Here is a 22,701-nt window from a genome sequence, read left to right as displayed (position 1 = left end):
GCTGTGGACGTCGCGTGCTTTCCCAGGACTTGTCCGACTCGTCTGGTCCAAACCCTCAACTCTTTCTTGGTCCACTCACTCTTTACCACCGACTCCTCACCGCAACCAACGCAACCACTGACCACCACCACCGATTCCTCACCGCAACCAACGCAACCAACTGACCACCGACTCCACTGACTGACTCTGACTCTCTCACGCCACTTGCGCGCGCGCCTTTATAGCGCCTCTAGCGATCAAGCCGCCGGCCTTCAGGACACGCCCATCGGTGTGCTCACCTCGGCCCTGGTTGGTCATGCGACCCTCTGGCTCCGCCCTTGATGACGACGGGCGGGCACTTGTTCAATGCTGGTTTTGGAGGGGAGGTAATTGGCAATCGAGGCTCGGCAATGACGAAAGGGGATGTTAAAGGAAATGGAGATTTTGGGGATGGGAATGAAAGGGGATCTATTCTCTTTCACTGGTGCAATGGAGTACTTCAATTAATGGGAGACACAGCCTTACCCTAAAACACAGAATAAGAGATAACTATCAAACAGGGGTATTCTATTATTTGGCTGACGTGTATGCTTGTGGACTAATTATGGGATGCCCTTTCACCTTTACACAGCTCCGGAGGCAGGGGGCGCAGAATAAACAATAATAATAATTTACACAATCAAAAAAATATACAGTCCTCAGATCCGCAACAATATATATATCTATATATATCTATATATATATATATATATATATATATATATATATATATATATATATATATATATATATATATATATATATATATATATATATATATTGTTACGGACGCGGATAAGATGTTACTGGATTTGCTGAGCGGATGGCCGCCGCGCCCGAACAGTTACCCCAACTAACCCGATTCCTGAACGTTGGCCGAATCGCGCCACAGATATTCAATGAGGGAAAAGACAAAGGCGACACGGATGTGAAGAAGAGGAAGACAGAAGTAGGGAATACGAATATAATTTATTTGCTATTTACAACCAAAAGTAACCAAGGAGAGGAAGGATAATAAAATAATTTACAGAAGAAATCAGAGACACAGTGAAAATCGCTAGCTTATCTAAACAGGCTTAATTAATACCCCGGACAGAACAAACAACGACGGACTCATACGGGGAATTGCAGAGTGGATTGGCTGGAAGGAGGTGGGTGGCTGGAGGGGGAGGAAGGCACGGAGCTGGCTGGAGCTTGATCCCACACGGGACGTCGGGCTGGACCTCGACGGCCGCCGATGCCACCGATCCTGTCGTGTGCGCGGGGTAACGGGTCGGAGCTGCTTGGTGGAGCCAACGCTGCTGGTGGGGGGTCTGGCGTGACGGGTTCTCTCTCCCTCTCTCACAAACTCCAGGACTCTCTTCAGGCTCGTCTGTGATCTGATCTCCTCCCTCCTCGACTCTCCTGGGGGCGTCTCCCGCCGGTTATATAAGCCTCACCCTTGACCCTTCTGCGAACCTCCCCCAAACGTTCTCTCTCCGCCCTCTAAAGCCAACCCCTCGTTCTGGGTTGGTCGGCAAGGGCTGGTTCACTCCTCCCCTCTATGACGAGGTGGAGACACGCCCTTCTTCCCCGACCTTACCTCGTGGCCAATGGTGGTTTTGGGGCGATTCGAGCTAGCCCCAGCCAAAGGGCAGCAATGGCGAACGAAGAAAACCGCCCAAATGCAGTTGGCAATTGCAGCAAACCTGGCAAACCTGGCACTTTGAAGATGCCATGTCGGAGGGATCTACTTTATTTAATGCAGTGCAATGGAGTGTCAATTAATGGAAGACACAGCCTTACACTAAAACACATAATAAGGATATAACTACTGAACAGGGATATATGGTGTCCTTCGTGTATGTTTTATGGAATTAACTACGGGAACGCCCTTTGACCTTTATACACAGACTGGAGGCAGGAGGGTCCAGAATAAAGCAATAATAAAAAAACAATAAAAAACACAATCCTCATATCCACAACAATATATATATATATACAGTCACGTGAAAAAGTAAGTCCACCCCATGTAAAGTTTTGACTTTTTCAACATATTTCAACATACAGCTATTTGATCTTCATTTCAACAATATTGATAGATAAAGGTGATATAATATAACAAATATCATGAAACATTTACATTTTGGAGTCCATTGTATAATTTAAATAAACAAATGCAAATTTCACATGTGGAAAAAGTAAGGACACCCCATGAAATGTTTTTTTAATCTTTTTAACATATGTGGACATATCAATATTTGATCTTCCTTTAAACAGTATTTATAGATAAAGGTGATCTAATTGAACAAAAACCAATGAAAACTTGACTTTGCAATAATTTATTCAACAAAAAATTAACAGAGATACCATTTCCTTCTGTGGAAAAAGTAAGTACACCCTTGGCTCTAATAGGTGGTATTGCCCCCTTTGGCAGAAACAACCTCAAGTAGGCGTTTCTTATAACTGTCACCAAGTCTCTGACATCGACTGGGAGAATTTTTTGCCCACTCCTCCATGCAGAATTCTTTCAGCTGTGCGATGTTTGAGGGGTTTCTTGCATGCACAGCTCGTTTCAAATCCCCCCACAACATCTCGATGGGATTTAGATCTGGGCTTTGACTTGGCCATTCCAGAACCCTCCATTTCTTTCTTTTCAGCCATTCCTTGGTGGATTTACTGGTATGTTTAGGGTCATTGTCATGTTGCAAGGTCCACCTTCGGTTGAACTTCAACTTTCCGGCAGATGGCCTCACATTATCCTCAAGCACCCTCTGGTACAATGAAGAATTAATAGTGGATTCTGTGATGGTGAGCTGCCCAGGCCCTGATGCAGCAAAGCTGCCCCAAACCATAATGTTTCCACCACCACGCTTTACAGTTGGTATCAGGTTCTTGTGGTCAAATGCTGTCTTTGGTTTTCACCAAACATGTCTTCTGGTACTGTGGCCAAATAGCTCTACCTTTGACTCATCTGTCCAGAGCACATTGTTCCAGAAGTGCTGGTCTTTGCCTCGGTGTTCATTGGCAAACTTTAGTCTTGCCCTGATGTTCTTTCTGGACAGCAAAGGTTTCCTCCTGGCACACCTCCCATGTCGATCAAATTTGGCCTCCTTTCCTGCTTCCTGAGGCTCGTTTGCACGACGTGCTTGAGGCCTCCTTTCCTGCTTCCTGAAGCTCGTTTGCACGACGTGCTTGAGACCACCTTTCTTTCTTCCTGAGGCTCGTTTGCACAACGTGCTTGAGGCCTCCTTTCCTGCTTCCTGAGGCTCGTTTGCACAACGTGCTTGAGGCCTCCTTTCCTGCTTCCTGAGGCTCGTTTGCACGACGTGCTTGAGGCCTCCTTTCCTGCTTCCTGAGGCTCATTTGCATGACGTGCTTGAGGGCTCCGAGTGCTTCTGCTCACTGAGGATCTCACCTTCGAAAGTGTTGCGTTTAAATTCTGTACGCCTGGCCATCTTAGCTGCTTAACGTGCAGTGTAAACGAACCTTTTATTTGTTATCAATGGTGATCTCAAGCTTGTGGAGGAGCTTGTATGTGTAATGTATTTGGGAGGACGACTCGGCCATCCTTGTGCTTTTACATGAATTACAATGACTTGGACCGGTGTGTGTACGGTGTGTACCCTGGTTAGAATAGGTACACCGTATCCCTGCATGTCGTAAGAGACGACCAAGAGGGTTGGCGTCAGGAAGGGCATCCGGCCATAAAAACATTGCCTCAAAAAGAGAACCATGACAATTACAACTACATGTGGGCAGGGTACAGCCCGAAGTTGTGATCGGTTTCTGAGGTTTGGGAGATGGAATGTAGGGACAATGACAGGGAGATCAGGAGAAGTGGTGGAAGTATTGATCAGAAGAAGAGTGGACATATGTTGTGTGCAAGAGACGAGATGGAAGGGAAGTGGTGTGAGAATGGTGAAGGGTAGGCAAGGACAGAAATACAAGTTTGTGTGGCAAGGGTGCCCGGAGGGCGTGAATGGTGTTGGTGTCCTGTTTTATGAGGAGTTTGTAGACAGTGTGGTGAGTGTGACTGTAGTGAATGATAGGTTGTTGATGGTGAAAATGATGATTGGAAAGCTCTTGGTGAACGTCATCTCGGGATATGCTCCGCAGGTTGGTCTGAGCGATGAAGAGAAGGACAAGCTCTGGTGTGAGATAGAGAAGCTGATGGAAAACGTGAAAGATGAGGAAGTTGTTGTGGTGGGAGGAGAGCTAAATGGACATGTGGGAAGGAGTATGGATGGTTTTGAGGGAGTTCATGGGGGTTATGGATATGGTGTGAGAAATGGGGAAGGTGAAAGGATTTTGGAGTTGGCCGATGGAGCTGATTTGTCATACTCAGTTCCAGAAAGGGGATAATAAGCTTGTTACAGACACGCCAGGTGGGTCGACGACAACCGTTGACTACCTGATGGTGCGTAGGTGAGATAGGGGGCACCTCCGGGACACAAAGGTGGTCCCGGGGGAGGAGGCTGTTTCACAGCACCACTTGGTTGTCTGCGACATAAGGGTGAAAGGTGCGAGAGCTCGGCGGGTGAAGTACCAACCGAGAATGAAGGTGTGGAGGTTGAAAGAGGTGACAGTAAGGGAGGCTTTTTTTTTTTTTTTTTTTTTGTATAATGAATCGAGGCTCGTGAAAGAGCTAACATTTATTTCACAAACAAATCAACCAGACAAACAAAATATACAAAAGAGGGAGCAGAAGCCAAGATGGGGAGAGAAGGGGAAGCACACAACCACAACATTTGAGAGCAGGGAGAAGTGTGGGAGGGAGAGGGCTTGGGGGCAGGAGGCGTGGGAAGGGGAGGGGGGGGGGGAATTTTTTAAAAAAAAGAAATTAAAAGAGAGGCTGAGTATGGTAGAGGATGATGTGATTGAGCTTGAAAGTGTTTGGATGTCAATGAAAGACAGTCTGTTGGGAGCCATTGGTGAGGTATGTGGATGGACAAAAGGACCACCGAGGCACTCGGAAACATGGTGGTGGGATGATGAAGTTGTTAAGAGGATTGACGAGAAGAGGAAGAAGTTCAAGGAGTGGCAGAAGGCGAAGGGTACAGGAGCAGAAAAAGCAGAGCATGAAAGTTATAAGGCAGCCAAGAAGGCTGCAAAGAAAGAGGTAGCAAAGGCGCAGGAGGCATGCAGGAAAATGTTCGGAGAACGCTTGGATTCGGAAGAGGGTCAGAGAGCGGTATTCAGGATTGCAAAGCAGATAGCGAAAGAGAGGTGTGATGTGATGGGGGTGAGTTGCTTGAAGGATGAAGTGGGACAAATCGTTGTGGACCCAGATGGAATTAAAGGAAGATGGAAAAGATATATGGAAATGCTGTTGAATACAGAGAATGAATGGGATGGCAACATAGAGAATAACCCAGTTTTTGGACAGGCAGAGAAGATAACTGAGAAGGAAGTTGAGGAAGCTATAAAAGCAATGAAGGGTAGAAAAGCGGGAGGGCCGACGGGAGTTGTGGGAGATATGTTGAAGGCAGCAGGAAGTTGGGGTGTGAAGAGAATGGCAGAGATCTGTAATCTGGAAGTGAAAGAAGGTCGTATTCCAGTGGATTGGGAACTGAGTACCCTCGTCCCTCTATACAAGGGGAAAGGTGACCCTCTGGAGTGTGGCTCGTACCGAGCGATAAAGTTATTGGAGCATGGAATGAAGGTATTGGAAAGGGTGTTGGAGAGGAGGATAAGGAAGAAGGTGAAGATCGACGAAATGCAGTTTGGATTTATGCCAGGAAGAGGAACGACAGACGCGGTCTTTATTGTGAGGCAGTTGCAGGAGAAGTACATGGAGAAGAGGAAGAAGTTGTTTCTTGGGTTTGTTGATCTGGAGAAAGCATTCGATAGGGTTCCACGCGAAGTATTGACATGGGCATTGAGGAAGTTAGAAGTGGAGGAATGGTTGATCAGATTTGTGTTGGCAATGTACAAAAGAGCACGCACAGCTGTAAGGATAAAGGACGGGAACAGTGGTGAGTTTGAGGTGAAGGTGGGAGTGCATCAGGGGTCGGTTCTAAGTCCACTACTATTTGTAGCTGTGATGGAGGTGCTGGCTCAGAACGTAAAGGAGGGTTTACCGTGGGAGTTGTTGTATGCAGATGATCTGGTGTTGATTGCGGAAAGTATGGATGGACTGAAGGAAAAGATGAACAAGTGGAAGGAATGTATGGAGACAAAAGGTCTGAAAATGAATATAGGAAAGTCGAAGGTGATGGCAAGTGGTAAAGCATGTGGTGAGGTGGAAAGAACTGGGAAGTGGCCATGTGCTGTGTGCAGGAAGGGTGTCGGAGTGAACTCCATTCAATGTACAATGTGCGCTGAGTGGGTTCATCAAAAATGTCGTGGTCTGAGAGGGTCATTAACCAATGTGGCAACTACATTCAAATGTCAGGTGTGCACAGAGGGAGCTGCAGATGGAGGAAATGTTGAGTTGGATCTTGGAGAAGGCGTGAAGCTGGAAGGTGTGAAAACATTTTGCTACCTCGGAGACATGCTGAATGGAGAAGGTGGATCAGACTCGGCAACGGTTGCTGGAGTGAGATGTGCATGGAAGAAATTTCGGGAACTGAGTGGCGTGCTGATGAGGAGGGGAGTGTCGTTGAAGCTGAAGGGAAAGGTGTATGCTGCATGTGTGAGAAGTATTATGATTTATGGGAGCGAGACATGGGTCATGAATGTAGAGCAGCAACGAAGGCTGGAAAGGGTGGAAATGCGAATGGTTCGGTGGATGTGCGGAGTATCGTTGAGAGAGAGGAAGACAAATGATGAATTGCGAAAGATGATGGGAATAGAGCCTGTGATTGATGCTGTGAAGAGGAACAGGTTGAGATGGTTTGGTCATGTGTTGAGGAAGGATGAAAGTGACTGGTTGAAAAGAATGATGGAAATGAATGTAGAAGGAAGTAGAGGATGGGGAAGACCGAGAAAGACTTGGCTAAAGATAGTGGAAGAAGAAATGCGGGAAAGGGGGTTAACAAGGAGAGATGCAGAAAATAGGGCAAAATGGAGAAGATTGTCATGGGGACCGCAAGGGTAACCCCCGCTCTCGCAGGAGAAATGGGCTTAAAATGCATGTTGTTGTTTGTTGTTGTTGAAGTAGTGATAAATGCCGGGGTGTACTTACTTTTTCCACATGCGAAATTTGCATTTATGTTCATTTAAATTATACAATTGACTACAAAATGTAAATGTTTCATGATATTTGTTGTATTATATCACCTTTATCTGTCAATATTGTTGAAATGAAGATCAAATAGCTGTATGTTTAAATATGTTGAAAAAGTCAAAACTTTACATGGGGTGTACTTACTTTTTCACGTGACTGTATAAATATAATTTCAAAATACACCTGGTCACAAGTGTGCCTCACTGACCGGGTCCTCAGTCGAGGTCCTCAGCATCATCCCGTTTCGGCCCTTCAACCTCGATACGGTCAGCTAAGGTGGGCCAGCAGGGGCACATATGCCTCCACATGCAGCAGCTACAACCCGGATGCGTACATACCCCAATCCCCAGCCAGTGAGAACACAGCCAACAACAACAAAACTGCCTCCACTCCTCCCAGAATCCACCGCACACACACAAAAACTGACCACCACCCTTACAACATGCACCCCGCAAACAAAAACACATTCATGCAAAACCACACCCACTCCTGCAACACACACACACACACACACACACACACACACACACACACACACACACACACACACACACACACACACACACACACACACACACACACACACACACACACACACACACAACCCCTTTAGGCTAAAATGAACCACCACCCACAACCTCAACCTACACCATTCAACGTGCCTCCATAAACTTCCTCCATATCCAAAATGAGCCTTTCAAGGCAACCTGGGCAACTTCATCACACATCCTCCTTCTTTCTGCACCACACACTCCAAGCCGAGCAAGAAATGCAGAAAAGGAATTGCCAATACATCCTCTGCACCCCGCCTCAAATGGCTGACAAGAAACTCGCCAAACCTTCTCCCGACACTCTGCCTTCAGCTCACTGTACTTTCCTCTTTTCCTCTCGTGCACCTCCTCCACGTTTTCTTCCCAAGGTACAGACAATTCCCCTAAGATGACCTGTCTTGTTGCACCTGACTAGATGACAATGTCAGGCCGCAACCTTGTCACACAGATCTCATCTGGGAATACAAATTGTGGCTTTAGGTCTGCCACCACCTGCCAATCACAAGCATCTGACAGCCCTCTTACTTTCCACCTCCTCCTCTTTCCACCTCTTACCACTTGTCCCTCCTTGACAAACAACACCTCTCCCCCATCAGTCTCCTTCTCCCTTCTTCTTTCTCTCGACCTCAGCACCTCTTGTTGCACCATCTGCACCACCACCGCCAGCACCTGATCATGTCGCCACCTGTATTGTCCTGCTGCCAATGATACTGAGCATGCACCCAGTGCATGCTGCACCGTTCCCAAACCTCCACACAAATAACATCTCTCCTCCTGCAACAACCCCCACAATCTCAAGTTTACTGGTGATGGAAGCACATCATACGTTGCCCGCAACAGGAAACTGAACAATATTGGCTCCATCCTCCAAATTTCTTGCCACTTCAATGTCCTCACCTGCGCACCTTCCCACCTAGTCCAAGCACCTTGCTGTGCCTGTGACTGCTTTCACATAACTCCCCTCCTCTACCTTTCTTCTCACCTCCCTCTCAGCCATCTTCCTCCTCTCTTTCACACATGCCTTTCCCCATCGCTCATGCTCCATCCACCCCAAGCCATGCTTCCCGTGCTCTACCATCCCCATGACCTCCTGCTGTTGCAACCGCTCCTCCATCTCGTCCACCTCTGCTCTTGCATTCCACTTCCGACTGTTCTTCTTCTCTGGGAGAGCATTCTTTACCACTGCATCACTTGAATCCCGCAACATCATGAACTCCCGCACCCTCACCACCTTAAACTCCTCGGTTAATGATGTCAAGGGAAACTGGAGTTTTCCACCCTGACCATAAAAGGCAATGTTCGTCAAACAGCGTGGCACTCCCAACCACCTCCTCACAAACCCACTCACCACAACCTCCATTCTCTCTACATGCCCAATCGCAATATCATACATCATCAATGGCCACAATACTCGTGGCATCAACCAAACTTCAAACACCATACCTTCAACTTACCTGGCAAACCACATCCATCAATCCTCTTCAAACCTCTCAAAAGCTTGTTTCTGACCTCCTCCACTCTTCCCACATCATTCAACTCCACTGTATACCATCTTCCCAAACTCTTCACAGGGGCCTCTACCAATGATGGAACCACCTCCCCTCCCAGCTCAAACCTGTGCTTGTTATCCGCCACTCCTCGTCTCACTACCACACTCTTCGACTTTCTTGCTTTAAAGCCCATTCTTGCCCACCGCATCAACCTTTCCAGTCGTACTCGTAACCAGTACAAAATTCATCTTTTTTCATTGAAGTAAAATGTAAAAATAGCAAATTATTCATCCTTTATTTTTTTTTCTTTGCTGTGATTTTCCTTAAACAGCATAGTAGTCACTAACTGTTAAGATTGATAAGGTTTTGTGGTAAAGTAAATCGATGGATTGGGAATTATACGTTGAGAGAATTGACCGTGTGCCCTGTAGAAACCTGGAGGGGTGGGCGGTGGGACAAAGCACGGAAAGAGCAGAGGGTGCAAGACAAGAAAGGAGGAGGGAGAAGACAGAGACCTGTCTGTGATGGTGAAGTGATAGGCCTATAGATTCAGTTTCATCGCAGGAGATTCCAAAAATCTTAAAAGCTTCGGTTTCCACGGCACCAAGCTAAGCAGGATGCAAGGCAGGGAAGCCAGCCCAGAGGGGAGAGCAGTACTCCATCAAACTGCGGAAAAAGTCTTGTAGGCGCATAGGAGTTCAGTCAGGTGTGCCAAGGAAGGACTTTGTACGATGGAGGATGTCCAGTTGGCTGCTGGCCTCACCTGTTACAATTGGATTTGCACAACCTTACCATATTCTGCTCTATAAAGGACGCTCAGTGCCTCCTCAGTGAATGTTTGATTAATAGGACTTACCTCTGATAGTTTCCCTGATCCAAGGGTAAACCCAACCTACTCAATCATATGGTCCATAATATTCTTTAGACAACCCATGGATTTCCTGCTCTTCCCCCCTCCCCCCCCCCTCACCCTTTCCACATAATATTATAGTATATTGCACCAAAAATACTATAAATTAGTGTTCTTGCAAAATGATTTTTCTGAAATAGACATCAAAGTTGTGATGTAAAAGTTACCTTGGCTTTCCAAAAGACGCACCATGGCATGAGTATCAAAATAAAACTTCCTGCTGTCAGAGGGTGAGACGTCAACCATCCGCACATCATACACGTGCAATGCAGCGCAGGTCTTCAATCCTGCACATGTGAAAATCAGCCTTGGATCAGTACTTAGGCCAGAAATGCAGCAACAATGCATTTACATATTGCACACAACGCACTCCATTGAGCCCGAGACTGCAGCCTCAAGTACCAGTTTGGGAGACAAGCAAATAATTGTTGGGTGTGTGACGAGGAAGAATTGATTCAATTTTTGTGAAGATTCGAATCCGGATCCGAGAGTTTTTTTGAGCGATTTTTCACCATCGAGTCATCGGCCTAAACAATATGAAAAATGAATGAATGATCGTTTTAAGGCTATTTTCCCCCGCTGGAGCTGTGGTTAGCCTTGGGGCCCCATGACAATCATCATGGTTCCCTTTTTGAGGCAACGTTTTTATGGCTGGATGCCCTTCCTGACGCCAACCCTTAGTCGCCTTTTACAATGTGCAGGGATACGGTTTACCCATTCCAAATCAGGGTACACATCGGGATCATTCATCCCAGCAAGCTGGTGCTCAATTTTCCGACCTCGGAAGGATGACAGGCCGAGTAGCCCAAACAATACAAAGCACCATATCTCAAAAAGTTATGGACGCATTCGGAGAAAACTTGGTGGACAGGTTTGGTAGGTGGAAGGACGAATTGATTCAATTTTTGTGAAGATTCGAATTCGGATAGGACTTATTTTTTTTAATCTTTAAGTGATTTAAGTTTTAAATAGAAGAAAATCTTGAAATAAATTATGATAAGTAAGTTAAAGATTTGCGTTCAAGTGATTTTAAATCTTTAAGATTGATTAAATTTAAGTCACCATTGAGAGATAGGGCCAAAAACGATACGTAAGGCCGAGAAAAATATATTTCCGGTCTCTGGTCAGCGCACACATCGATTTTGACCCTGCGCGTCAACAATTTTTTTTTTCTTTTTAAATTTCCAATGGTACCTACAACAGCGCGCGCCTGTTGTTGCCGGGCCGGCGCGCTATCTCGGGAAATACGGGTCTGAGGGTCGCCATTGGTATCGATGTTCGCGCATGGTTCTCCCCTATAAAACTACGTTTAGTTTGTCCAAATCCAACCAGCCGGGTATGAGTGGTGTTGTGTGCCGTGCCGTCATTAATCCAATCGGCTGGATATTGTCATTTATTGAAACGAAGACGTTCTTTGTCGGGTTCGTGTGAAGCAACCAGAAGGCCTAGAGAGCTGCAGGTGGTCTCGTTAGTTAGGCCTGGATCCTATCTCGTTTGTCATGAAGTTGTAAGTGTCTGTGATAATCTGGTGGACTGGGAGAAGAGATCGTGGGAGACCATCGGCCTGTTAGACCACTTGCACATGCGTAGTGTTGACGCGATCGACGCATTGGAATGTTTGACGGTACGGCGAGGTGATCTCGAGAACGAAATGGCAGTCCATAATATGCTTGAAGAACTTAATGATTTTCAGAATAAATACATTTTAAAATAACTTAAGCTTGTAATAATAATAATAATAATACATTTATTTTATATAGCGCTTTTCAAGAAGCCCAAAGGCACTTTGACAGAGTACAAAAAACAAGTGCAAAAAGACAAAAATCAATAGGTAAATAATCAAAGCAAAAGGCAGGAGAGGGAGAAGAGATAGTCAGGGGTTAAGTGCTGTGGGTTAAATGTTGAATGCAGTGTTGAACAGGTGGGTCTTGAGTGATGTTTTGAATGTGGTGAGTGAGGAGCAGTCTCTGATGGTGTGAGGTAGTGAGTTCCAGAGGGTGGGAGCAGCGATGGAGACGGCCCCGTCCCCCCAGGATCTGAATTTGGGCCGGATGGGGGGGGGGGGGGGGGGTTCAGGAGGTTGGTACCAGCAGAGCGGAGGTAGCGGGTGGGAGTGTGTCTGGAGAGGAGGTCAGTCAGGTAGGATGGGGCCAGGTTATGGAGGGCTTTGTAGGTCAAGAGGAGGATTTTGTACTGGATTCTCTGGGGGATGGGGAGCCAGTGAAGCTTGTAAAGGACGGGGGTGATGTGGTCACGGGTCCGGGAATGGGTGAGTAGACGGGCAGCGGAGTTCTGAATGTATTGGAGTTTATTGGTGATTATTGAGGGTGAACCATAGAGGAGGCTGTTGCAGTAATCCAGACGGGAGGTGATGAAGGCGTGGATGAGGGTTTCTGCAGCCGTGGAGGAGAGGGATGGACGGAGACGGGCGATGTTTTTCAGGTGAAAGAAGGCCGTCTTTGTGATCTGTTTAGTGTATTTGTCGAAGGAGAGGGTTTGGTCAAAGATGATGCCAAGATGCCTTGTGTTCATTATTTACAAAAAGGCCTACCAGTCCCATTGGCTGTCTTTAATTTCTCTCTGGACGGCGCCACGGCAGATGAGGAGGAGGACCGCAAGGCATGAGGACATAAAAAAACAACACCTTTATTTGTGCAATCCATGCTTTTCAAAAAAATAAAAAAGAACAAAAAAAAACCCGCATCGCCGCATCAATTCTGGAACTTTGGTCTGACCAGAGACCAGCCATATTTTTTTTTTTGGCCTGAACAGGATATCTCAAAAAGTTGAGGACGGATTTGGACCAAACTTGGTGGACCGGTTGTGTGTCTGACAAGGACGATTCGATTTTGGTGAAGATCTGAATATGGATTCGGATACGAGAATTATGTAATTTTTTAAAGTGATTCTTCACCTGGTTTAGAATCGGTACACCGTATCCCTGCGTGTTGTAAGAGGCGACGAAAAGGGTTGGCGTCAGGAAGGGCATCCGGCCATAAAACATTGCCTCAAAAAGGAAACCATGACAATTACAATTACATATGGGCAGTAGGCTGGGCCAAATCAGGGGTGATTTTCAATTTTTCATACTACAAGGTTGTAATTTACCTAAAAGTTGTGGCTGGGTAACAAACAAAACCATGAAATTTTTTTCAAAAATATTGACGTCTTACGGTAAAACAGCCCGTTACCATAGCAACCGTTACAGACGACTCAAAAAATTCTTAAAATCGATGATTTCTCAGGCTGTGTGTGACCCCCGGAGTTGATTCTGGTACCAAAAGATTCAGAATTGAAAGCCAAGGATGATTGGATAGCTTAACAATGTCTGTGACACAATTCAATACAACTTTTATCCCAAAAACTCATTTTTATCTCAAATTTAAGGCATTTGTTTGAAAAAAAAATGAAAATTTTGCTTTTTAATCATAGGATAATCATTAATCAGAGCTACAGTCAAATTAAATGTACTTTAAATTAACTTTTGTCGTTGATTAAGCTTTTTTGTCTCAAATTTAAGGTCTGACATTGAACATTGATAACAAAATAAAAAACCTAGTCCCAATTGTAATCAATGGAGGCCAATGACTTCTTAGTCACAACCTCAGTGGATGTTGCCAGTCCATGCAGCTTCTCCCTGACGCCCTTCACAACCCTGTATAGAGCCTGGAGCTGCGCCTCAGATTTGGGGGCCTTGTTAGTGTTCAAATCTGTGGCGAGTCCAAGTGTCCGCTCTGCTGCGTCATTGACAACTGGGAGTTTGGCCACAACTTCCTTGCCATGACGATAGCTGTCTGAGGTGGGCCACTGTGCAACGGGGAGCTTGACAAAACTGGAGTCAATACCCAAGAGTTCAAACATGCTCCAAGAGTCGTAACCAACAAAGTCTTTGAGGGCTTTACTCCCCAATTGCTGTGAGGCTGGCATCTCCTGTATCATGTTATGTGCAGTCCCATGGTACCTGAGCATAGCCCTTCTCATAGTCTGCTTGTCAGATGACGTTCTGTCCGAGAAGAGTGCCAAAGAGACCAATCTCTCTGAGAGGTACCACAAATGGTTTTGTAGCTTCTCTCGGGCCACAGTCACAAAGGACAGAAATTTGGCAGGCCACTTTGTTGGATTCTTTGCGATACTGGCCTCAGCCTTGAGGAGGTTCTTCACCAGGTACATGTCGTTAGATGGTGCATCTGCAGCACTGGTACATGTCAACCACGCTTTAGTGTAGAAGACTGACATGAATGCAGCGAGACTGGTTATGTCTTCCAGCTCTTCGGGTGTGTAGATATCTCCCAGCTGCCAACGGAAGAGTGCCACCTTTATAGTGTATAAAGTCTTGCTCATCCAACGGGCGTGGTGGAATGCCCCAGGAGCTTTGATAGTGATGGTCCTCATACCATCAGGGACAGTCCCTCCAAGAAACAGCAGTGTGAGGTGTGCCAGCTCCAGGTAGTCGTGTCGAAGAGTCTCCTTTGTGCTATTGTCCATCCACGTCTGAAGGAAGGTGATGGTGGCATGTACATGGCCAGCCAGCTCTCTCTGTTGAGCAGACACCTCGACCAATGTGTAGTTGCCCTGGTCCAATTCACTCCAAGTGTTGAGCAGTCGCTTGAACAGCTGTTCATTAGGTCCTGTGGTGGGGCCATACACTATTGAGCAAGACGCCCCTCCAACCAATTCGTGGATGTGGTGCCGACACGCCAGTTGCAGAAGACTCCTGCCAAACTCAGTCTCCAGTCTTACTACGACTCCACTCTTGACCCCAGAGTTCACTGCCGTTGTATCGAAGACAAGAGCGCCTATCCTTGATGTGTGCAAGAGCGCCTTGAACGCCCTGATGAATGTTTACAGTAACAACCGAAAGCAGGCATTAAAATTAATGATTGTAAGCTGCTTTTGTTAACTTTTTTTTATTGAAATGAAGATGGCCAAATTTAAACGTTATAACAGTTATAAAAACTGGACAATACAAGGTTGTAAAAGACAATTTAAAGTAAATTTAATCTGATTAATGGTTATCCTATGATTAAAAAGCAAAATTTTCAATTTTTTTCCATAAATATGCTTGAAATTTCAGACAAAAATCAGTTTTTTGGATAAAAGTGGTATTGAATTGTGTCACAGACATTGTTAAGCTATCCAATCATCCTTGGCTTTCAATTCTGCATCTTTTGGTACCAGAATCAACTCTGGGGGTCAAACACAGCTTGAGAAATCATCAATTTAGGCATTTTTTGAGTCGTCTGTAACTGTTGCTATGGTAACGGGCTGTCTGACCGTAAAACGTCAATATTTTTGAATTTTTTTTTCATGATTTTGTTCCTGATACTCACTCACAACTTTTAGGTAAATGACATTGAATTAGGAAAATCACCTCCGATTTGGCCCAGCCTAATGGGCAGGGTACAGCCTGAAGTACCCCGTGGGTCCTCAACCCCTCTCGTCAAAAATCAAGGTGGGGAACCCGATCGAAGCAAGGGAGGAAATCACTCCATTTATGACAACGAAATGTCTGCTGCCACACGTGGACATCGGTTTCTGAGGTTTGGGACATGGAATGTAGGGACAATGACAGGAAGATCAAGAGAAGTGGTGGAAGTAATGGTCAGAAGAAGAGTGGACATATGTTGTGTGCAGGAGACGAGATGGAAGGGAAGTGGTGTGAGAATGGTGAAGGGTAGGCAGGGACAGAAAAACAAGTTTGTGTGGCAAGGGTGCCCAGAGGGCGTGCATGGTGTTGGTGTCCTGTTTTCTGAGGAGTTTGCAGACAGTGTGGTGAGTGTGACTAGAGTGAGTGAAAGGTTGATGATGGTGAGAATGATGATTGGAAAGCTCTTAGTGAACGTCCTCTCGGGATATGCTCCGCAGGTTGGTCGGAGCGATGAAGAGAGGGACAAGTTCTGGTGTGCGATCGAGAAGCTGATGGAAAACGTGAAAGATGAGGAAGTTGTTGTGGGAGGAGACCTAAATGGACATGTGGGAAGGAGTATGGACGGCTTTGAGGGAGTTAATGGGGGTTATGGATATGGTGTGAGGAATGAAGAAGGTGAAAGGATTTTGGAGTTTGCTGATGGAGCTGGTTTGTTGATTTGTAATACTCAGTTCCAGAAAGCTGATCATAAGCTTGTTACATACATGTCAGGTGGGTCGACGATAACCGTTGACGACCTGATGGTGCGTAAGCGAGATAGGGGGCACTTGTGGGACACAAAGGTGATTCCGGGGGAGGAGGCTGTTTCACAGCACCACTTGGTTGTCTGCGACATAAGGGTGAAAGGTGCGAGGAGAGCTCGGCGGGTGAAGTACCAACGGAGAATGAAGGTGTGGAGGTTGAAAGAGGTGACAGTGAGGGAGGCATTAAAAGAGAGGCTGAGTATGGTAGAGGATGATGTGGTTGAGCTTGAAAGTGGTTGGATGTCAATGTCAATGAAAGATAGTCTGTTGGGAGCCATTGGTGAGGTATGTGGATGGACAAAAGGACCTCGGAAACATGGTGATGGGATGATGAAGTTGGAAAGAGGATCGACGAGGAGAGGAACAAGTTCAAGGAGTGGCAGAAGGCGAAGGGTACGGGGGCAGAAGAGGCAGATCATGAAAGTTATAAGGTAGCCAAGAGGAAAGAGGTAGCAAAGGCGCAGGAGGCATCAAGGAAAATGTTCGGAGAACGCTTGGATTCGGAAGAGGATAAGAAAGCGGCATTCAGGATTGCAAAGCAGATAGCGAAAGAGAGGTGTGATGTGATGGGGGTGAGTTGCTTGAAGGATGAAGTGGGACCAATCGTTGTGGACCCAGATGGAATTAAAGGAAGATGGAAAAGATATATGGAAATGCTGTTGAATGCAGAGAATGAATGGGATGGCAACATAGAGAGTAACCCAGTTTTAGGACCAGCAGAGAAGATAACTGAGGAGGAAGTTGAGGAAGCGATCAAAACAATGAAGAGTAGAAAAGTGGGAGGGCCGACGGGAGTTGTGGGAGATATGTTGAAGGCAGCGGGAAGTTTGGGTATGAAGAGAATGACAGAGATCTGTAATCTGGTGGTGAAAGAAGGCCGCATTCCAGTGGATTGGGAACCGAGTACCCTCGTCCCTCTATACAAGGGGAAAGGTGACCCTCTGTACTGTGGCTCGTATCGAGCGATAAAGTTATTGGAGCATGGAATGAAGGTATTGGAAAGGGTGTTGGAGAGGTGGATAAGGAAGAAAGTGAAGATCGACGAAATGCAGTTTGGATTTATGCCAGAAAGAGGAACGACAGACGTGCTTTTTATTGTAAGGCAGTTGCAGGAGAAGTACAGGGAGAAGAGGAAGAAGTTGTTTCTTGGGTTTGTTGATCTGGAGAAAGCATTCAATCGGGTTCCACGCGGTCATGACATGGGCATTGAGGAAGTTAGGAGTGGAGGAATGGTTGATCAGAGTAATGATGGCAATATACAAGAGAGCGCGCACAGCTGTAAGGACGAAGGACGGGAACAGTGGTGAGTTTGAGGTGAAGGTGGGAGTGCATCAGGGGTCGATACCAAGTCCACTAATATTTGTAGCTGTGATGGAGGTGCTGGCTCGGAATGTAAAGGAGGGTGAACCGTGGTAGTTGTTGTATGCAGATGATCTGGTGTTGATTGCGGAGAGTATGGATGGACTGAAGGAGAAGATGAACAAGTGGAAGGAATGTATGGGGACAAAAGGTCTGAAGGTGAATATCAGAAAGATGAAGGTGATGGCAAGTGGTAAAGCATGTGGTGAGGTGGAAAGAACTGGGAAGTGGCCGTGTGCTGTGTGCAGGAAGGGTGTCAGAGTGAACTCCATTCAATGTACAATGTGCGCCGAGTGGGTTCATCAAAAATGTAGTGGTCTGAGAGGGTCATTAACCAGTGTGGCAGCTACATTCAAATGTAAGGTGTGTACAGAGGGAGCTGCAGATGGAGGAAATGTTGAGTTGGATCTTGGAGACGGCGTGAAGCTGGAAGGTGCGAAAACATTTTGCTCCCTCGGAGACATGCTGAATGGAAAAGGTGGATCAGACTCGGCAACGGTTGCTCGAGTGAGATGTGCATGGAAGAGGTTTCGGGAACTGGGTGGCGTGTTGACGAGGAGGGGAGTGTCGTTGAAGCTGAAGGGAAAGGTGTATATACTGCATGTGTGAGAAGTTTTATGATTTATGGGAGCGAGACATGGGTAATGAACGTCGAGCAGCAACGAAGGCTGGAAAGGGTGGAAATGCGAATGGTTCGGTGGATGTGCGGAGTATCGTTGAGAGAGAGGAAGACAAATGATGAATTGCGAAAGATGATGGGAATAGAGCCCGTGATGGATGCTGTGAAGAGTAACAGGTTGAGATGGTTTGGTCACGTGTTGAGGAAGGATGAAAGTGGCTGGTTGAGAAGAGTGATGGAAATGAATGTAGAAGGAAGTAGAGGACGGGGAAGACCGAGAAAGACTTGGCGAAAGATGGTCGAAGAAGAAATGCGGGCAAGGGGGTTAACAAGGGGAGATGCAGAAAATAGGGAAAAATGGAGAAGATTGTCATGGAGACCGCAAGGCTAACCCCCGCTCTAGCAGGGAAAATGGCCTTAAAATGCCTGTTGTTGTATTCTTCACCATTGGGAGATCGGGCCAAAAATGATACATAGCAGGATATCTCAAAAAGGTGTGGACGGATTTGGACGAAACTTGGTGGACCAGTTGGGTGTCTGACAAGGACAAACAGATTCGATTTTTGTGAAAATCTGGATCCAGCTCGTATAATTTTTGAAGTGATTCTTCACCATCGAATGATATGGCCAACCAGGTGGAGGTATCCTCTCTACTGAGTGCCGTTCTAGTTTGTTGGTGTTTTTGGTAGATGATACATCTAAACATCATATTTTCATGTTCTTCGCAAACCACTTGTCAATTTTTCCCAAAAATACTCTGGATCTTAGCTCAGCAGGTGAGGAATGCATTCAATGTGGTTGGACTCGCACAGCATTTCACAGTTTATTATAATGAAACTATTATTACCCGAGGTGGTTGGTTTGCTGTGCCTGCTGGTTGGTGGACCACAGCTGCGCCCTAAGCCAATGGCAGGGTTCACCGGCACCCCCCAAAACAGCCCGTTAGCTGCTCTGCCAAACCCCGAAATGAGCCTTCGCTCCCGCAACGCCATATCAGCCGGTGTGTACCTGCGACATATTAAATAGAACAAAGACAGCGAGGGATGGCGCATTAAACATTCAAGATCGGTCCCGGTCACAGCAGGATCACACAAGCTAACAAACACGGCACCTGCGAAAAAGGTAAAATATAAGAAAACTCAATTCCTACTCAAGAATACGTCATTTTCAGATTCGCCGATTAAACAGCACGGGCAGCAACTTTATTTTTAAAAACAACCACGTGCATCATCGTTATTGAAGTAGAACGACCCGTATTCAAATCATTAATTAATTAATTATCTCGCCGAACTACTCACCGAGATTATATTTATCAAACACGTTGGTATATAATTACCCCCATTGCGAAGTATTTAATAAGAGTATTCAGATTTATCTTAAACTAATGTATATTGACGTTTCCTTTTCTGTGTCACGAACTTTTAGCGAATTTTTTTTAATGATACAAACAGCGGAAGGAATTCATACATCGCAACAAGCGATTCGACATTAATTAATCGGAAATTATCAATTTGTTTTCTACACAAGGGTTTATAACAAACATTGATATATCGAAATACTCCTTGAGTTTAAGTTTTGTTTCACTTCATTTAAAGATTTGCCAATGCACCGAAAAGTCGACGAGGAGGAACTCTTAGACGAGCTAGAAGATACACACATACTCCCTTTTTCAGAAACATGAATGCAAGGAAAGTCGTTGCTGGAAAATAGTGGGGGGGCCAATGTAGCAGATTGAAATGCCCGGTGAAATTGCTTGTTAATTTTTGGACACTGGTTGGGCTGTCTTTAGGGATGATATAAGTTCTAGAAAAAATATGTCTCCAATTGTTTCAAGTTCTTTATGGCGGCCATTTTGGATTTTCAAAATGGCGGATGTCGAAAACGTAAAATTCCATTATCTTGGCTTCTAAATGACCTAGAGTTTCGATTCTGGTGTCCAGTTGTACATTTTTGGGGATAGAGAATTGAATGAAACCTTCTTTAATAACCTACAAGGGATAAAAATAGGTTTTTATGGCACAGCCGAACCAGTGTCCAAAATCTAACTTAATGCACATCTATCTTAATTGTTATTTGTTATTTGTATGTTCCAGATTCGTGACCCTGAGCTATGATGGAGCCAAAAAGCAAGAAAACCAAGAAAGAAACTGATTTCACACTTTGCATTCAGTGCCAGGATCCCCAAGGTGCACTAGTGACTGAGCCAGCACTGGGCTCATATGCAAAGTTTCTCCAGTTCATCCAGGAGAGGGCACGATATGGTGATGCCGACTTCAAACAGATCAGCGAACGATTAAGCTGTTTCACTGCCACTGACTTGAGGAACAATAAAGCAAAGTGGCACCGGGCATGTTATGGATCTACATGCAACACTGCTCACCTGGAGCGTGCTAGAGTTCGCCACCAGAAAGCCTGCGAACATGGCGACACCCAGCATCTTCATAAGAGGTGTGGACGTCCTTCTTCTGCACCTGCCGCTGCAAGTACCTCAGGTTCTACGCAAGACGAGACTCTTCGCTTCACACGTTCATCATCAACTCCATTCAACAGAGACCTTTGTTTCTTCTGTCAAGAGGTCACTAAGGAAAGTGTACATGTTGTATGCACGTTCAACGCAGGTAAACAGCTGAAGAAAGCTGTTGAAGAAGGCAGCAACCACAAGTGGAAAGTTCAGCTGAGTGCTGCCATCAGTGCACATGATGCTCATGCGATCGACGTCAAGTATCATCTCCCATGCTGGGTGCAGAATGTCCAACGTGCTCCCAAGAGTGGGACATCAAGTGATGACAAAGAACACATACTGCAAGAAACTAATGTTATCAAAATAGCCGCAGACATTGAGTTTGTCAGCCTTGTTCGCTCTCTACTCCAAGCTGGTGAAATTCTCAACATGTCTGACCTGAAGTCGGTTTACTCCAGGATTCTTGACAATAATGGTGTGCACAATGTCCCATCACCTACTACCCAAGGCATGAAGGAGAAAATCAACTCTCACATTGATGACGTTCACTTCATGAAACCAAAACGTCGAAACGAGTCAGACTGTGTATTCTCCACTGCCGTGCGTGATGCAGCTGTCGAAGATGCAATGACGAAGACAAATGAAAAAAACATCGAACAACTGTTTGAGAGTGCCTCTGTTCTCCGCAGTGCCATTGCTTGTCAGAACAAGCACCCATGGCAATTTGAAGGAGAAATGAACACTGATGATGCTGAAAAGCATGTACCCAAAGTACTCTATGCTTTCCTCCGCTGGCTACTGGAAGGACCAGCCACGAGCATTGAGCCAGAGACTATGCGCTCAGCCACTATTCATCGAGATGTTATAACCATCAGTCAGAACATCATGTACGGCTACAAGTCAAAACGCCAAGTCACGTACAAGCCCAAAGAGCCAGATGCACCATTCCGCCATCGCTTAGAATGGCCACAGCAGCTTGCCGTTGCCATTGTAGTCCATCAGTCCACCAGAAACAAGAAGCTTCTGGATTTCCTGCATGGGTTCGGTCTGTCTGTTGATTATAGTCGGATCTTGCGGTTGGAGACACAGCTGGCCAACTCAGTCATAGAGTCTACGACAGAACAGGGTGTATACTTTCCAAGAACCATGCGCATAGGGACGTTTGTCTTCTTTGCAGTGGACAACAGTGACTTCAATGAAGACACACCTGATGGGAAGCGGACACTCCATGCTACAGCCTGGGCACTCTACCAACGACGGGAACATGCACCCTCCACAGATGAACATAGAACACTGACACTACATGACCGAAAGGCCAGACACCGCTCACTCAAGGTTCTGACTGCTCCAGACTTTGTTCCTTGCCAAGCACCAAACAAACAATCTGCCACAGGTACCACGTATAGCTTCAAGACACGGTCAAACCCAGATGTCACCAAGCCGTACTCTGCGACGGACACAGTGTGGCTACTTTCACGCACAATCATGCGAACAGCTGAAGCTGAGGACGTACAAGACGACATCATCCCACCAGATGACCAGCTGCAAGCTGCAGAACCCCAGCATGCTGACCCTGTTGGGTCACTTGTCCACGATCCAAAACAACCACCTGGCAGTAGGATCAAGCATCACGATATCCCAACTTGGACAGCCTACAACTCACTGCTTTCCTCTTCGAAGCCTCTGACAGAGGTCAACGCCCTGCCATTGGTAGCAGCACCAGCCCATGAATGGCAAACACTGATAACAGTCTTGAAACAGACACAGCAAATCAACTGCATGGTCATGGGTCCCGATAGGAAGACAGTGATCACCTTAGACATGGCCCTGTATGAGCGAGCCAAACAGCTGGAGATGACCAGAGATGACTGCAAAGGCAAGTGGGTACTGCGACTAGGGGAGATGCACACTGTGATGGCTGCACTGAGGGCTGCTGGGAATGCCATAGAGGACAGTGGTCTTGACGAGGCTT

General features: G+C 46.1%; 1 protein-coding gene across 4 annotated transcripts in view; it reads right to left on the bottom strand.

Annotated features, from left to right (window-relative positions):
• Positions 1-19,766, bottom strand: part of LOC137421258 (mitochondrial calcium uniporter regulator 1) — a 79,924-nt gene extending 60,158 nt beyond the window's left edge. The window contains exons 1-3 of one of the 4 annotated variants that reach the window (XM_068107136.2): positions 19,567-19,766; positions 19,116-19,276; positions 10,287-10,406 (exon numbers count right to left, since the gene is read on the bottom strand). In XM_068107136.2, the coding sequence (XP_067963237.1) occupies positions 10,287-10,406; positions 19,116-19,260 (265 nt within the window). In that variant the 5' untranslated portion in view covers positions 19,261-19,276; positions 19,567-19,766. Of the gene's footprint in view, positions 1-10,286; positions 10,407-19,115; positions 19,383-19,418 lie in introns of those variants that run through there. The other 3 variants (XM_068107134.2, XM_078771661.1, XM_078771662.1) reach the window with 3 other exon arrangements.
• Positions 19,767-22,701: the final 2,935 nt, after the last annotated feature.

This window comes from Myxine glutinosa, chromosome 2 (genome assembly GCF_964187855.1).
Source record: "Myxine glutinosa chromosome 2, kmMyxGlut1.1, whole genome shotgun sequence".
Classification (NCBI taxonomy): domain Eukaryota; kingdom Metazoa; phylum Chordata; class Myxini; order Myxiniformes; family Myxinidae; genus Myxine; species Myxine glutinosa.
The sequence above is the reverse complement of the archived record's forward strand: the minus strand, read 5'-3'. Positions and strand labels throughout refer to the sequence as shown.